The 18827-nt window shown below is 37.4% G+C and overlaps 1 protein-coding gene across 1 annotated transcript in view; it reads left to right on the top strand.

The window, feature by feature from the left end:
- The window catches only part of EYS (eyes shut homolog), a 1011092-nt gene that overhangs the window by 452229 nt on the left and 540036 nt on the right, over nucleotides 1-18827 (top strand). The window contains exons 26-27 of the mRNA XM_076332996.1: nucleotides 5900-6071; nucleotides 6599-6677. Coding sequence (XP_076189111.1) covers nucleotides 5900-6071; nucleotides 6599-6677 — 251 coding nt within the window. The remainder of the gene's footprint in view (nucleotides 1-5899; nucleotides 6072-6598; nucleotides 6678-18827) is intronic.

Below are 18827 nucleotides of genomic sequence, written 5' to 3'. Positions count from 1 at the left end.
ACTGTTAAAACATTAATAGGACTGTCATTAAATTCTAAACTACATGGTGTGTTCCTTTTCACCTGTCACAAGATTATGAATTTTTGAATTTCTATTATTTAGATAGTAGTAAAAAGTGTTCAAATCACTAAGAGCTGATGCTTGATCTGATGCTATGACTAGGCACAGCAGTAAGCCAAGAAGTAATTTGCTTAGGTAGATTGCTGCTTCTGATGGGCTCGTCGTGCTCCAGTCTAGAGTTCAAATATCTAAATAACAGACAGTACAACCTACAGGTGATGTTTTTATATTTAATCCCTCTGGTTCTTGCCTTCACTTTTAAATTAAACGGGCAGATACGGTTCTCAAAAGCCATGAATGCATATCTAAGATCCAAAATTGATATTTAATGAAAGCAAATGTCTTAAAAGTTTTAGACCAAGCAAATGAATCTGTATTTGTCTTAATAACTTTGTTTCCTGTGGTCTAATCTTACCTTGTAAAGTTCTCTTCGCTTTCCCATCCAGAGTGGAAATCAAACCTTGTCTAAAGAAAGAAAAAAATACTTACTTCAAAATAGTTTGCAACCACTCAAATTTTCTGCAGTCTGATCAGCACCAATTTAATTTGACTTAATATAAGGGAAGTGAAATAACTGCCTGAAATAAATCTATTACTGACACAAAATACAATAGAAATAGAAAATCTAAATCTCTGGTATCAGTCACTCTGCTATAATAAATCTTTCTTAAGATGAAATCAACAAAAACAAGCTCAGCAACCTTATCAGCCCTAGTTTTTCATGCAGCATACTTAGAAAACTTCTGTTACAGCTTATTTACTCATAGCAGACTGAACGAGGCAATACTAAAATGATGTTAAAAGGACATTATGCTGTTCATAAGATTAATGTCACTGTGACAAAATGAGTACTAGTTCTTTGCAGTCAATTACTAATTTTAAGAGGCAACATATTTCTAGGTTTGTAAGATGGTTGTTTTAGAATATGATGATTGGGGCATATTGTATCAAAGTTAATTCTGCTGAAAAATGTCTTCTAGGGAGACTAAAGCATTTATTTACAATGTGATTTTGTACATATATGTATTCATAAAAGGTATTTATTATAGAAAATATTTCAAAAGCTGTGGAAATAAATTTATAGCTGGTAGAAATTATTACCTACCGTATTTTTTCAAGATGTATCTTCCGTCTCTTCCTGTAATAGATAAAATATCTGAATTTTTCACCTAGTACTCATCCCAGCTTGGTTTTGCTTTAATTATGAGATCCTATTACATTATTTTTCCACATACCTGTTTATCTTTACATTGCTTTTGAGCCCAGATAGCTCAGCTGATACATTTTTTGCTCTGTATTATTTTCTTGGTTTTTTCTCTTGTGCAAAAAGTCAGCTAAGAATGATCAGTTACCATTCTTGATCATGGTCAAGATGGAACATGTTTGAATACATATTTTCTATCTGTCCAAATTAAGGTTTTGAAGCTGTAAATAACTACCAGTGTTAAGCATCATATTCTAGTGTTTTTCCACAACTTCTGTTGAGGATTTATAATTGTTTACAGTTATATATTTCTTGGAGTTATATCAGTAATGAAGACAACTGTTAGATGAATGGTGATTTAAAAAAAACAGTCTGAGTTAAAAAAACCCAATGAATTAAGCCCCTATAATAAGCTCATATAAGTACGGTATTACTGTGATGATTGTAGTCTGTATTCACAACAAATCTCACAAATTCCTTTTAGGGTGGGAATGATAAAATGGACTTTTACTCTCTACATATGTCTGAAACTTTAACACTGGCAGGACTAAAAATCCATTTTGCCTATTAATATTGCTAAAGCTTTCCTAGTAAGGGCAGAATATGGAGATGTCACTACAAGGTGTTTCTGTTCTTTCCATCAGATTCAGTCTTTCTTGGCAGAATCTAATTCATGATACCCGTTTCTTAAAGAAACTAAGCACAAAGTTTTATTTCTCTAGCTTCCCATGTTATTCCCTGCCTGAACATTACTTCATGAGTTTTGGTTCCTGTATTTCAGATACACCTGGAGATTAAAGACACTTTGTGACATTAAGCATTCTCTTAAGCAAAGATCTCCTTGAAAATTGATGGTACAGTATTTCACAGTATTTGGACAGAAATAAAGGAAGACTACTGTGATACGTTCTCACTGAACTCTAAGGAATGGGAGAACTGAGGCTGAGAAGAAAAACTTTATTTAAAGGAAACATTATTTCAGGACTCGTGCTGGTGTTCCAAAAACTCCTATACACACCACAAAACATGAAATTGTAGATTTGAAAAATGTGGAGCAAGCTGCGTTACATGGGTAATGATGTTTACAGCTGATACTAGCAATAGGCTTAATTTCCCCTAGTTTTAGTCCTCTAAAAACTAGGCAGCTAGTCCAAATTACTCATTTAATTTCCTTCTGCAGTCATTGCCACCGCTAGGACATTGAAGGTAAGTGGTGTCCAAGACATGATACAGGTCACCCTTTGAAACTGCTTCTCTATTGATTTTAAAGCGAGTTTAGCCACCTATCTTAAACTAGCTGCTTAATTTTACGCTAGTTAAGATTAGGTGGGATGTATTACACTCTGACTTCCCTAACACAATATTATCTGAATTCTGTTCTTTTCACTGCCACATAGAAGCTGAGGAATGGGCACATACATTCTGCCCACTGTCATTTCCAGAAAATCACATATTTGTAGAAAAATAATTTTACAAGTTTTTAATCTTGCATAAGCATACCCTGTCTAGAATACTAAAAATAGTTACTTTCTTCAATTTATGTAGTTATTCTGAGGGCTTATTTTTTCATTAATTCATTATGAATATTTTATTGGATTGTCCAAGAGGAGGTATGCAGGCCTTTACAAAAGACATGAAACCATACAAGAAGGAACCATTTCCTTTGCATTAACAATATCTATGACTAGTTCTAATTTGGCACTTTGATCAGAATTTTACTAAATTCATTACTTCCCCCCTCCCCCCCCCCCAAAATCAAGCAAGCAAGTGTTTGGGCACTTCAATGGAAGTAACCTATTAATTTTGTTTTCTTTTAAGAGCTGTTGAAGATTTGATTGCAATTCTGTGGCATTTAACTGACATGTTCTCTTTTATTGTGACTATTAAATATATTAAGTCATATCTAGTTTAAGTCTTCAGTCTTCAAGTTACAGAAAAGGAAAATCCCTCTATATAATGTACACGAATATTTCTCCACAATTTCATAATTCTGAGTATGTAATTCTGAACACTTTTTTTTTTTTTTTTAAAGAAATACTGCAATGATTCCTGTTTTTAAAACTCTCCAAGGTTATGATTGTAAGTTGTTTTCTAGGAATGAAAGGAAGATGTAAAATATGTTTTTCTCAATATGTCTTGTCTTTTGAAATGTAATTTTTGTAATCATTTATTGACACATTCAATTTATGCACTGAGTCCTCTTTTCCCACAATCAAGTAATGGATTTTTACTGCATTGTCATTGCATTCATTGAGCTGTTGAGGCAAAAATTTATTCAATGGCATTGAGGTAGTAGATGAATGTAGCATAAATAACAGTAAGTCAGGAATGTAAAACAATCTAATTACAAGATGTTAATCATCTAAAGGAACTATAATTTTTCCTTTCTCAATAGATTATGCAGTAATGCAAGCACATGTGAATATGGAATAATTATCAGTGATTACTTTAACCTTAATCTGTCTTTCAGAATCAATATATCAATATGTGTCAACCTCTTCAAATGAATGGCTGCAGCCATTGAGGTATCTCAGCCAAGCTTCTAATGGGTTGATTATAGTCAAATCAAATTTCATTAGGTGATTTTGGAATCTGCTACTGCTATATTGCTGAACTAATATTTAAATATCTGACTAGCAGTATACTATTTTTTTAAAATATAATGTAATTTGATTTCAAGTTTATTTCCTTCAGTGGATGTATTATACCTATGCAGAGGATAGAAAACAGCAGCAGTGAAAGGTAGCAGTAAGAATGAATGGCATTGGATTACTTATAAAGCAAACTATTTTAAATAATTTAAAAAGAAAAAGAACAGAGCTATTCTGGGGTTTGCTTTCTTCAAGATCAGACATATCTGCCTTAACAATTCATAAATCACTAAAACTATTTTTTAATTATTCTTTCACATATATCTTATTATCAAAAGCAAATTACTACATTCGAACTGAGAACCTTTAACTCTTAAAATACAGATTTGCGCCTCCTGATTAACATGTGTGATTAACTAGGAAAGTGAGTTTTTAAAAGTAAGTTGTATTGTTTTAGTAAGAGTACATAGTACAAAAAAACGCACCAGTCTGTGTACATTAATACTACCCATTTCATTAATATGTCCTCTCACTAATTCATTAAGTTTAAATTAGTAAGAATTCTTAAGAGAACAGACCTTTTTGTTTGCATGGGAAGCTAATACCATTTCTGATCAGCAGCGTTGGAAAGATAGGAATGAAAGCATGATTGAGTGAAAATACAGCTGGTTATGAGAGCAAAGATTGGAGTTATTAATTTATCAAAAAAACCCATAACCATGGGACTATCACATTTTAAAACTCACAGTCTTTGCTAAATGGACCAGGAAAATCGAAAGAACAACAATCATGAAATTACCTTTTTCTTTTTGTAATGGTGTAGAATAGAAATACGATGTTACAGAGATGCCCTCACCATTCAGATACAAGAAAATAATCACTTCAGAGCTTCAAGTAAAGTGAACTCGGAGTATATTATTGTGTAGTACTACTGTCCTGCAAATGCTTTTGAAGTATTCCTCGATAAGAGCAGATTAAGAATCTTCTTTCCTAGTGCTGACTTACAAGGAAAATTGCCTCTTTGATAATTAGATCTTCTATAATAGAACAGATGAACTTGGCTTCTCTGTTCTGAATTTAGATTTTGGCAATATGTTCACAAAATATCTATTTCTGAAAGTTTTAAGTTCTTACATGTAGTGATATCAAATAAGACACCAGTGATCCAGAGAGTGTGACACTAAACGAGCAAGAGTGTCAAAGGAGCATGAACGATCAGAGCTGAATGAATTCCTTGTTTTGCTTTGCTTGCATTCGCAGCTTTTGCTTTCCCTATTAAACTGTCTTTATCTCAACGCGCGAGTTTTCTCACTTTTACCCTTCCGATTCTCTCCCCCATCCCACTGCAGGGGAGTGAGTGAGTGGCTGTGTGGGGCTTAGTTGCCTACCCAGCAGTGGGCAGTAGCTGCCTACAAAGAGACCTAGGTACGTGTTGTTTGTCAGTTAGTATTTCATAAAGTACTCTGAGATGTTTAGATGAAAGATGTGTGGCACCAATTTGCAGGAAAATTGCAAGCAGGAAAGTGCACCACCATATCTTTCATAATGAATGTCTTCAAAAAGATTTCAAAGAATTCTACATCTTGCATCACTTACCGAAAGCCCCTGTATTTTAATTCCAGTTTGAGAAAATAAGTATTACAGTTAGATCATCACCAAGACATGTATCATTTTAATTCTCTATTCCTCTTATAGGAAACCTGTGCTATTCATCTTTCCAATAACTGTGTAAAAAAATTCCTCTTGAAATTTCCATTTCTCCATTTAACTATTTTGCTTGCAAGTTGACCCTCAAAACCGTCTTGCCTTGCCACAATTACAGATGTTACCATTGTAATATATTGCAATATAACCATTCTTTTCAGCATTTGCACCTATAGGTAATTCCAGTGGGATATTCTTTATTGATGAATATAATGAACTGTATAAACAATGTATGTAAATAAAAACAGTTTATCTGGAATTTATAATATGAACAGATAAACTGTTAGTTGGTTTGAGGTTAGAATTTAAAGCTTAGTCATATCTTCTTTTTTTTACACAGGTGATAGATGTGAAGTAAATACAGATGAATGTATATCTACTCCTTGCCTCAACAATGGGAGTTGCATTGATGACATCAGTTCCTATAAGTGTCACTGTAGGAGAGGTTTTACTGGAACAAACTGCGAGATAAATGTTAACGAATGCTTGCCAGATCCTTGTCTTCATGGAAGGTGGCTATTTTTATTTAAGTATTATTATCTCCAACATAATGTACATAACTAGCAATATTTAAGATTTAATGGTATGGGAAGGTTGATAAATACACTTTTAATTATGTTCTTCCATAAAGTAAGAGTACAAGCACACTTAAAGATGACAGATGTTGCCTGCTTAAACTAATGTAATATACTGTTACATTATCTCAGTTTCTCTTTGATTTTTGTTCATTAGCATAAACCAGTTTTCAGTACATATGGATTAATTAGAGTTTAATACACTTAAAAGCGAATCTTTAGCTGTTAACATGCCAACGGGTTGAAATGGGAAGATGTCTTGTAATATGAGAATCGGTATCCTTACAAAACCCCTCAGCACCCATAATACACACATTTGGAACCCATTATTAAAACTAATTAAAAGTGCCATGGATTTCAGTAGCTTACATCAGGCCACTATTTTGAAATGTATGGAATGATACTACTAGTGCTGAATCTAGAATTACATAGCTTCATCTGAATAACACTATTTTGTATTTCAGATGTATAGATCTCATTGATGGATATCAATGCTCTTGTGACTCAGGATGGACCAGCTCAAGATGTGAGATAAATATTAATGTATGTCTTCAAATTTCATTTTAATAATAGGGGAAAGGATAATACGCTGCTTGAAACTCATTTTTATTTAAGTAACTTCTGAATGGGTCAGTTTATTGAAAATGCATGACAGAAATTCAGTTGTTTCAAATCCATTCTGAAAAGCTCATTATTTGTTACTTACATGACACTGCATTAAAAAAGACCATTGAGAAAATGTCTAAAGAACTTAAAAGGTGAAGTTTGAATGATAAATCTGAAAAGCTACAGCCAGCTAAGCCAACACTACCTGAAAATCATTTATTCCACGGTTCAGCATGGATGACATAACTACCTAATTTGCATTGCGAGCCCCATTTGCTGTAGCTTAACTGTATATTTGAATAGTAAACCTCGAGATGCAATGTTCTACACTGAAAGTAGGCATGACTCGTGTTTAAAATATCAAAATCCAGGTAATTGTAGAATTCTGTGATATAAAACTGTGGTGTACAAAATACACTGCCCACTTCCTCCTCTTAAGTTCAAGAATATTTTTACATTATCATGGGGAATGGCTGTGGATAAGAAGGCATCTGTATATGCGAGTCTGTGCCATGAAGATTCCCAAGGTCAGCAAACCAGCTCGTAGAAGGTGACTGTATCTGGCGTAACAATGAACAGCCCTTACAATGTTGGCCACACCTTGGGGAAAGTATTTGAATTGGTTTAAACTTTTTCAGGTTTTGTACCAAACAGAGTTTAATCAGATCTTGGGATGTGATCCTTGTAAATGTATTTGGTCTCATAAGAAAGTCTGGCACGAGATCTGCCTCCCTTTGGGCTATCTGGCTTCTAATATAGTGCTTCTGAATTGTCAAAAACACATTCCAAAATGTTATCCAAACATCTTTTTAACTTCTATGTGCATGTAGGGACCTTTCATATTTTTTTATATATTGCTAAAAGTACTAGATAATTAAAAATATCTCATATTACATAAAGGAAGTATGGTCTATAAGTTTTCTGTTGAAAATGCATGACAGTGTCACACAAGGAGTAAATCTAGCTGGAATATTCCAACTTCCTTTAGAGAAAGAAGTCAGCAAATAAGTAATTCAACTCAACAGAGTGTGCATCATGATACGATATTGCAAATCTGAATGATTATCAGCTGTTGCCAATGCTAATACAAAATACCCTTGGGTAATATTTTCTCTAGCAACATCCATGATTTTCACTTCCGCCCATTTTGAGAGAATGAGAGATTAAATGTCCTGTAGACAATGTCACAAAATCATATTGAAAAGATAACCACATTTCATACTGAGGTGTTTGAAAATGCATAGAGTAGAAATTCATAGAAAGAAACAATATACATATACATTTGACACGTCTGTCAGAATGATGCCTTCATTTTTTGATGTTCATTCTAATTGCATGCAATGTGATTCCTAGTTTAGACAATGCTGCAGGTGTCATATTTTTAAAGGCTCTAACACTGCATTCATCCTGCTGAGACATATATCATGCCTATGCAAGTCTTACAGCAATCAGCAAGGCTTTCTGACTATGTCAGGGTGTGCATACCTGGATAATCATGGTAGGCTCATGCTCTATAATTGTTTTCCTCTAGATTAACATAAACCAGTTCCTTTCTTTAAAAAAATAATCAAGAATTAATCCAGGTAAATATACTTCAATATTTTCTTCACTTGAAGATACATTTATTTGTATTAAGGTTTATGCAGCTGCATTGGGTGTAGGTGCCAAGGTTTTGTTTAGAGGGGGGGCTGCAGAGGCGGCCTCTGTGAGAAGAGGCCAGGGGCTGCCCGTGCTGGACACAGCTGGTTCTAGTCAGCTCCAGTGGACTTGCCGCAGGACACAGCTGAGCTCCTCAACCAAGATGGTGGCACCTCTGTGGAAACATATTTAAGAAAGGGTAAAAAACACTGCCCAGCAGAGAGAGGAGTGAGGAAAAAATGTGTGAGAAGCAACCCGGCAGACACCAAGGTCAGTGAAGAAGGAGGGGGAGGAGGTGCTCCAGGTGCCGGAGCAGAGATTCCCCTGCAGCCCCTGGAGAGAACCATGGTGGAGCAGGTATTTCCCTACAGTCTGTGGAGAGGACCACGCCAGAGCAGATATCCACGCTGCAGCCAATGGAGGACCCCACGCCACAGCATCTCCCCTGAGAGAACTGCAGCCCATGGAGCGTCCATACAGGAGCAGGCTCTGGGCAGGACCTGCGGCTCTGGAGAGGAGCCCATGCAGGAGCAGTCTTACCCTGCAGGACTGCAGCCCGTGGAGAGGACCCACACTGGAACAGGGGAGAAGTGTGAGGAGGAAGAAGCAGCAGAGAGGAGCTGTTACGAACTGACCCCAACCCCCATTCCCCACCTGCCCTGCACTGCTCAGGGTGAGAGGAGGAGGTAGAAGAGTTGGGAATGGAGGAGTGAAGTTGAGCCTGGGAAAAAGGGGTGGGGGGGATCTGGTTTTAGAGTTTGTCTTTGTTTCTCGCTGTCCAAAAATCTATTTCTAATTGGCAATAACTTAAATTTGTTTTCCCCAAGTCAAGTCTATTTTGCCTGTGATGGTAATTGGTAAGTGATCTCTCTGTTCTTACCAACCCATGAGCTTTGTCATCTTATTTTTTTCCCTTGTCCTGTTGAGGAGGGAGATTAAGAGAGTGGCTGGGTGGGCATTGCACAGCCAGGCAAGGTCAGCAACTAAGCTGATTCAAGTAACCAATTTAAAAATAAAATATATTTTTGTGTGTGTATATATATATTTCCTTAGACATACTTGGATTTTTTTTTATTTTTCATCTTGGATGTTTTCCTCCTCTACATGTGTTGCAATGTAGTTTGCAAGAAAATACACTTCAAGACTTTCTCAGGTTGTCTAATACTTTCAGGAAAAAAATAAGCACTTTATAGTTATACCCTTTAACTTTTGCATATGTAATATGGAGTGTGGATGTTGGAACTTTCCTATCTACTACAGTTTTCATTGCTTTTTCATTTCTAGATTTCATTCAAGAAAGAGTAAGAGAAAAAATATATGAATTAGTTGCAATACACGATTTCCTTTGACGTTTGCATATTTTTGAACTTGTAAGATGAATGTATATAACTGAAAATTGATCTTTTCTCTCTGATATAGGTAAACATAGATTGCTAATAGGGTCAGTAGAATATTAGTAATAGACATTATTTTGTACTTACTTTGGCTTTTTTTTGCTATGACTGATGAGAAGTCATTGGCAGTTGTGCTTCTTACATGCTCAGCTAAGGCTGTCTCATGCTGTCAAAAAGGGAGCAAAAAGTGTTTTGAGTCTTTACACAGGAAGATATTCAGCTTGTTGGTGCTTCTGCTTGTATCTGATAGGAAGCTGTGATCAGACTGCATCCTAGAATTATTTTGTCTGGTTTTACTGTTCTTTTCTGTCTTTTTTCATAAAAGACAGAAACAAGGTGGAAATAGGAAAACCAACTAATTTTCTACACAAAGGCACCACAGCTGATGCACATGTGCAGTCAGAGAACAATATTCTGCTAGTCCAAACAAATAAGCAGTTACTCACCAGGACTTGCCAGATTGCACAAAAGACATGAGACTTGACAGCCATACAATTATCTGTGATTTGATTGGGAAAGAACAGTAGGATTCAGCTTGCCTAACTTGAGGTGTCTTTGTGAAAGCTAGTTGTCTATGCACTTATTATAGTCAATGAAGATGTGGTGAACATTCAGGGAGATCTCCAGAGCTGTTCAGTTGATTTTGAAATGGACATCTGCATTTCTTTAGTGAGTCTGTACTCCACTGACTGTGATGACTGGGTCTTAACGAACTATGATAGGTAAGCCAGAAAGTAGAATCCCCTCCCCAGAATTCCCTCTGTATATGTGTAGCATATACCTGTATGGCAAACATTGGTGAACGTACAAAGAGCCTCGGATGAGCTGGATGCTCTTGTTTGTGGATGTGTGGGACTTTTTCACACTCTTGAGTATATTTACCTATTGCTAACTAGTTTAAAGAGGGTTGAGTAAGATAAGTAGTTTCTTCAAAGAAGCTAAACTAATGTAAACTTCCAAGAAAGAATGTAATTTATGCTCAAGATGCAGATAGGTAAATCTAAGAGTGGGAGGAGGGGGAGATAGCCACTGTATTCTGCAAAGCACAACGTGTGATTACCCACCCATGGGACAACTTCAGTGTGTGTAACACTGCAAGGACCTCCTGGCCCTGAGGTAGTAAGTTTATTTTAGGAGTGGCTGAATTGGAGATTCTATTAAATGGAGAAGTAATAGAAAAATAGAGAGTAGAAATTGGAGAAGTAGAGAAATGAATGAGACCTACAAGAATGTTGCAGAGGAGTTTCACCTCCAAAGTGGTAAGCCCTCTGCTTCTAGAGAGTACAAAAGTCTTAGGGAGGAGGATATTCCACTGATAGGCATATTTCTGATTTCTTATATAAGAAAACCTTATCAACTGATACCACAGTATGCTCTTGCATCAAGGATGCTCTAGCAACAGAGAGTATCTTAAAAAATTGGACTATTCAATTATTAGGTACATAGGTAACTGGGTTTATGGCATCAGAGAAGCCTTGGATACAAAGTAATCTTTGCATCTGGAAAGATAGTGGATCTCACAGTATCTCTAGAGACATTACTTCAGTGTACTGGAAAGGAGCCGATAATTGTGACCTGTGTTGATAACCAGTAATGGAGGAAAGTGTAGGGGGATGTTCTTGAGATTATAAATTCAGGCTGGGCAGGAAACTGAAGTCTAGGACGTGCATCTAGCTTTTCTTTGAAAGACTGCCAGTTTCGTATGAGACCTGAGAGGCAGACAGAGATTCAGCTCCAGTACATGAGTAATATGCTGGTATAGACAAAAGCAATTCAAATGCAGTTGAAAAAGGAAAACCTTTTGAAATTGGAGGAACCTGTACAAAAATGGATTGCACCTTTATCATCATGGAACCGGGCTACTGAATGAAAATTGAAATGGTTGTAGGGGAATATTTAAACTAGATGCTTGGGAAATGCTGACCAGTATAGAAGAGCACTATTTAAGAATGACAGAACTTAAAATCTGAACATGACTGATGTTCAGCATGCCTCTGAAAAGACCAGCATCTGGCTCAAGAGGTGTTAATGACAGAGATTATGTCTATTAGTGAATATAATACAGCTAGGTTTATGACTGTAGCATGAGAGAGCATGCCAAATAAATCCAGCAGATAGATATTCAATTTCAGGAAAGGAAACTATAAAAATGAGGTGCATTGTCAAGTAACTTAAGAGGAGCAAGCCAAAACCACAAGAAACTTACAAGCAGACTAGGGGCTATTAAACAAATAATATGTTAAAAGCCCAGGTAAAATGTGTGCCACAATTCAAGAACACAAAGTGGTCCAAAGCCCTGAATGACTTAAGAAGGAAACTTAAGGCTGTCACAGGGAAAAATTGGCATTTTAACAAATGGAAAGCTTGCCCACATGGAAAGAACAGAAAAGGCCATAGAACATTAGTTCAAATGTTGGCAGGAAGCTCAAAAAGCTAAAACACAAATTGAAAAGTGCCTTGTAAAGGATACTCTTAACTCCTAAAAAGCTTTTCACATCTGTCAAAAACAGGAAGCCAGGTAAGGAACTGGTGGGGTTGCTTGATGGCTGAAGTATAAAATGAGCACTCAGACAGGGTAAGGTTATAGCAAGAGAAGCTCAGTGAATTCTTTCCATTTGAGGAATGCCCGAAGGGCCTCACAAAATGGAGAGAGTGAAAAGGTGGTGGAGTAAGCTTCAGTGTAAGATAATGTAACTGGGGAAAAATAGCCTAATACTTACCTACAGCTGAATTCAGAACTGTCAGTTACAACTCAGGAAAGAAGACCTGGAGCAGTGATTGACAGTTCTCTGAAATCATTGTCTCAATGTGCAGTCACAATGAAGAACAGCAAAAAAAAAAAAGGCTGGGCGTGATCAGGAAGGGTACGGGGAACAAGACAGAGGGCATGATCTCACTGCTATATAAAACCGGAGTGGGCTCACATACTGGTTACTGTGCACAGTTATCATAGAATCATAGAATCAGTAAGGTTGGAAAAGACCTCTAAGATCATCAAGTCCAACCGTCAACCCAACACCACCATGCCCACTCAACCATGTCTCTAAGTGCCTCATCTACACGTCTTTTAAATACTTCCCGGGATGGGGACTCAACCACTTCCCTGGGCAGCCTGTTCCAATGTTTAACCACTCTTTCAGGAAAGACATTTTTCCTCATGTCCAATCTAAACCTCCCCTGGCGCAACTTAAGGCCATTTCCTCTCATCCTGTCGCTAGTTACTTGGGAGAAGAGACCGACACCCACCTCGCTACAACCTCCTTTCAGGTAGTTGTAGAGAGCGATGAGGTCTCCCCTCAGCCTCCTTTTCTGCAGGCTAAACAACCCCAGTTCCCTCAGCCGCTCCTCAGAAGACTTGTTCTCCAGACCCTTCACCAGCACCTCGACGTCCTTCTTGTAGTGAGGGGCCCAAAACTGAACACAGTATTCGAGGTGCGGCCTCACCAGGGCCGAGTACAGGGGCACAGTCACTTCCCTCCTCCTGCTGGCCACACTATTTCTGATACAGGCCAGGTTGCCACTGGCCTTCTTGGCGGCCTGGGCACACTGCCGGCTCATGTTCAGCCGGCTGTCAACCAGCACCCCCAGGTTCTTTTCCGCCAGGCAGCTTTCCAGCCACTATTCCCCAAGCCTGTAGTGCTGCATGGGGTTGTTGTAGCCAAAGTGCAGGACCCTAAGGTCCAGTTCTGGACCTTGCATCTCAAGGAGGGTGTAGTAGCGTTAGAGAAGCTACAGAGGGCAACAAAAATGATACGAATTGAATAGTTGCCTTGTAAGGAGAGATTTAAATGGCTGAAACTATTCTGTCTGAAGAGGAGAAAGCTGAGGGGAACGTAATTAAGGTTTAGAAACTATGATAGTGGTAGATGAACTTAAATGGAAAATTTCTTCGCCAAATTCTGTAGTAAAAGAATTGAGGGGACATGATAAAAATAGTCGAAGAAACATTTGGAAGAAATAAAAGTGCTTTGTTTCACAGGAAGCAGAGAACCTCTAGAACTTGCTGCCACAGAAGGCTGGGTAGGCAGGTGATCTCTTACTAGGTTCAGAAAAATTAAGCAAGCCATGGACAACAGGTCCATAAATGAATGATAAATGAACCAGTCAGGGAAGTACTGTTTATCATGTCTGATTAGACAGTTCTGCTTGCTGGGAGGATGCACGGGACATAGACTGTAGAAAGTGGCAAAGTTCACATGATTTTCTTAAAGTGGGTTTCTCTCTGACACTATTATAGGCAGAATACTGGGCCAGTTGGAGCACTGGTCTGATCCAGTATGTTCGTGCTTTGTATTGTTGTCTAAAAAATAGGTTTATTTTTATTATTTTTCTCTTCTCCTTGTGCCCATAATCCAAAATTTCAAAGCAAAATATTTTGGTCATTTTGAACTCATTTTGAATTGAATGATGTTGGATAAAAGCACCATTCTGAAACACAGAAATAAGTTTTCCCAGTTCATTCCACAAAATGTTGTATGTATATTTAATCCACCAAATGAAAAAGCTTTGGGAAGTTAATAATTAAACAGTATGGATATGTGATAATAGTAACAAAAAAATTACAGAAAAAATAGAGTAATAATTTTACTGGTTAGAAAAATACACTTTGTTTATAATTTTGTTAAACATAAAATAGAAATAGGCATCTGGAGCATTCATCTCAATTCTTAATGTAAATCTCAGACTTTTACATGGTAGCAATACTACTGAGATTTATCCCAAAGTAAGAGTGCACTTCAAACTCCCGTGTGTATGGAAAAGTCCATAACTTACTGAACCACACAGTTTAAACTAAGTGCTATTTTAAACTTAGCAAAGGAAACCTGGGCCTTCTGGTCTCTTAATAGCCGTTGTAATTACATCAGATGGTTGCACTCATGATGAATTAAATAAATTAAACTGTGGTAAAATATCTGAAAGGAACTGAAATGCATATATATAGTTTCCCACTAATGCACTGAACCATGGCTGTTTTGCATAACTATGAAATCATATTAAAACATTAAATTGTACATTTCCTATGAAGTAATACTGTAAATTTAAACTTTTTTTGGAAATCTAGATTCAAGGTGCATTAAAAAACATATGCATACCATATTTTGCACGTACAAACTCTTGCTTTAACACATGAATTAGTTTCTAAAGCATTTATTTACAGCATTGATTTCCTTTCTGCCTACTTTTTTTTATTCTAATCCAAACCCTTAACCACACGGTTCTTGTGTATCACAAAAACCTCTGCTTTTGACCTGGGAATAATTTTGCCCTCAGTCCTATCTTTAAATGCCTGGAAACATGACTCTTGAAAGCATGTTTCTTTTCTGGTGCAGTATCTACCTTTGAATTCCTTTCTTATCTCTTTCTTCTTAACTCCATCAAATTCAAGTTTTAAAGCTCTGTTTGGTTCTGCCTTCTGCAAGTCAGTGACTTCCACCTGGAATCCAGTTTTCTCACGAATACCAGGATGCTTGCTTCTGCTCCCTGAACTGATGTTTAAGGCCACTACCTTTTTCTGCTTCAAGTCTTCCCTTACAGTTAATCACTTCATAGTTGTCTACAAAGAAATCAAACAGCAAATGGTACTTGAGGCTTTGTATCATAAGTATTCACAGGAAATTAGACTGTATAATGCACCACATACATACAAGTATGGCAAAAGGTAGATTTGTAAATTATGTAAATTACGTATATTTCCGGTAGACTTTTTTCCCCTCATAGTGGATTTGCATGAGTTAGTTATGTTCAGAATTAGTCTGCTTTATAATTACTTCTTGATAGAAAACAAAACTTCACTTAAATAAAAACACATCTATCTTTTTTATAGAAATAGATTTTGAAGTGTTGTTAGAAATAACTTTTTATTTCTAATCAGAGTTTCCAAGGAGGACTAATGAAAAATAGTCCTTTCAGTAGGAAAAGGGAAAAAAAACTAACTTCTAAAATGCACTCGTAGATTTTGTTTTAAGAAACAGAGTTAAATTTACACATTATTTGGAAAAATAGTAGATTTTCACTATTTTTATTAATGTGCTAAAATGTGCCCCTTCATAATTATTTCAAGCTATGGACTGTGACTATGGAAATGATATAGTGCGGTATGTAGAAAGTTGGAATTTCTTAGGCAAGTTAACCTCACTTACAAAGGCAGATGTCAGTATGGACACACAGATATGGATAAGGGAGGAATATGCCTTGAGCAAAGTACTGTGCCTTTCTAGGTCAGTTGCTAGAGTCCAGATTTCAGAACAATTCCCTGCCAGCAGAACCAGTGGACTGTGCCATGCCAGGTGGGCTCTCTTAAGGGACAGTCATCCCTTTCCTAGTACAAACAATATTTACTACACCATGACATTCAGAGAACAAGAAATAATAAATTGTTGTGCTCTAGTAAATGTAGTGGATCTTGTTTTGCATCTTAAGAACTAAGGATTCTTAACCTACCCTTAAAAGAGTTGCATAACTAGAAATCTTAATATTCTTTAACTTTTTTGCCTTGACTTTCAAATTGTCTTGCTATGCTAAGAAAATCAATCAGGACTTCTATGTACCGTAACAACAATTTAGTAAAAATAAGGCCAGAAAATCACCATTCTGTTCTCCTGTCAAAAGTCTGTATATTCCTTTCATTTACAGTCCCATGGAAACTAATACTTGTATTTAACTTACATTTGCCTAAAGCATATGTTTTAGAGATATATTCAGTCTTTATTTAAAAACATAAGGAGGTGGAAGATTAACTACTTTTGACAGTTTTACAGTGGCTGACTCTCAGTAATAAAGTCGGACCTTATCTTTAGCTGGATATATCTAGATTTGGGAATCCAGGTAGTCATTTTTGTACTGACTTGCTCTGGGAGTTAAAATACTTGTTAATATATAATAATTCCTGTGAAAATGACTCTGCATTGCCATTCTCTCTCTCTTTCTCTCAATTTTCTTAGTGATAAACTAAACCTAAGAACACTCATAGAGCCATCAAGAGTTCTGGAACTTTTACAGCAAAGAACTCACACTGATTATTGCTTTAAATAGCTAGGAACAGACCTGTACTCCATGAATTTGTCTAATCATTCTTAAGGCATATATATTATTTATGTTTGTGGCAGTATCATGTGAAAATGTCATACATGATGTAATAATGTTTTTGAAAAGAATTCTATCCTAAAAATTCCGTTAAGTGTTATTTTCCTTAGACTTAGCTTAGTGTAAGGCATTTTATCTAGTACCTAAATCATTTTATATTCTCAGTTTTTCGACATCCTTTATAAAAAAACAGATTTTAGAACTTGGCACAATGTTTCAGTTTCACCTACCCATAAAAAGAGGAATAATCACCTGTCTAAGTGTAAGTCACAGTTCCCCTCTCTGAAGACTTAAGGATAGCATTAGCAATTTTTTCCATAGCATTGCAGTTGGAGTTCATGTTGATAGCTTGTCCATTATAACTTTCAAATCTTTTCCAAGGTCATTGCCTGTTAACAACACTTAAACTCAAAGGATTCCTTGTTAGATCAAAATGGGAAAAGTGTATGCTTCACAGAAAAAAAAACAGGGAAAAAAAAAGCCTTCTGAAAGGGAGCCCTCCTGCTTTACTTTAAGGAGATCAGATATAAGAAATCTCAAAGATACTTGGATGAGAATAAAGCGTGTCAGATTGGCGAAGTGAAAAGTTGATAAAAACTCTATACAAATAATTACAATTGTATAATTTCTATTTCGTTAAATCATTTATTTATAAGGGAGCTTATTGAAGCTGTCAGTGTTTCAAAAGATGAGCTGGGAAGGGGAGTACTGGTATGCTGTAAAGTGTGAGCACTGGGCATCATTTACAGATGTGATGATGTTTGAGGAATGAGCAGAGCACTCTGACTGAAGTTAATAAGGGGCACTTACCTTTTTTTTTTTGGTGATAGTGGAAGGAACGAACCCCTTTAGAGCAGGAAGAATCTGACAAGACGAGGCCTGAGCAGCAGCTCTTCTTCTGGCCTTCTGATTTCCTTGGAGATGGATGGCTGCAGCCCTGATTTGACTGAAGCTGCCTGTGAAGGGAACAAACTAGAAAACAAAAAGGGAAAAGATAGAGGGCAATGATCACCACAGAAAAAGCTAGGCAGTACAGCTCAGTTTGGACAGGTTACTTGCTCAGCTATGACAGAAAAGTTTTACAGCCTATGAATAAAGAGGTGTGGTGAGTTAACTTTGTCTGGCTGCCAGACGCCCACCCAGCTGCTCTTGCACTCCCCCTCCTGATCAGGACGGGGAGGAAGTAAGAAGAAAAGCTTGTGGGTCAAGATAAGGACAGGGGATTGGTCATGGTCACCAATTACCATCATGGGCAAAACAGACTCAACTTGGGGAAGATTAATTTAATTTACCATCAATGAAAAACTAAAACACTGTCCTCCCAACCTGACAGAAAACATGCTCCTGCATGGGCTCCTCTCCGCGGGCTGCAGCTCCTGCCAGGAGCCTGTCTGTGGGCTGCAGCTTCCTTCGAGGAACATCTACCTGCTGCAGTGTGGTGTTCACACATGTGGCAGTGTGGATATCTGCTCCACTGTGGTCCTCCATGGGTTGGAGGGGGCCAACCCACTTCACCATTGTCTTCTTCAGGGCCTTCAGGGAATCTCTGGTAGAGATTGCCTGGAGCACCACCCCCCTTCCTTTGTGTCTGCAGGGCTGTTTTTCACACTTTTTCCCTCACTCCTCTCTCTCACGCTGTTCTGCACAATGTTTTTTACTCTTTCTTAAATAAACTTCCCCAGAGTCACCACCATCTTGGCTGCTGGGCTCAGCTGTGCCCTGCAGTGGGTCAGTTGGAGCTGCCTGGAACCAGCTGTGTCCGGCACGGGGCAGCCCCGGCCTCTCCTCACAGAGGCTGCCCCTGCAGCTCCCCCTTCTAAACAAAACATTGTCACGTAAAGCTATTTTTACAGGATTTCACCAGAGAGATACCTGAATTACCTCAATTTCTTTTCTGAAAAGAAGCAATCTGCAAGGCCTGGAATAATGTGCTACTGCTTGGGGAAGAGTACAGTAGGCCTATGAGGCCAGG

This window comes from Aptenodytes patagonicus, chromosome 3 (genome assembly GCF_965638725.1).
Source record: "Aptenodytes patagonicus chromosome 3, bAptPat1.pri.cur, whole genome shotgun sequence".
Classification (NCBI taxonomy): domain Eukaryota; kingdom Metazoa; phylum Chordata; class Aves; order Sphenisciformes; family Spheniscidae; genus Aptenodytes; species Aptenodytes patagonicus.
This window is presented reverse-complemented; position numbering and strand designations above follow the sequence as displayed.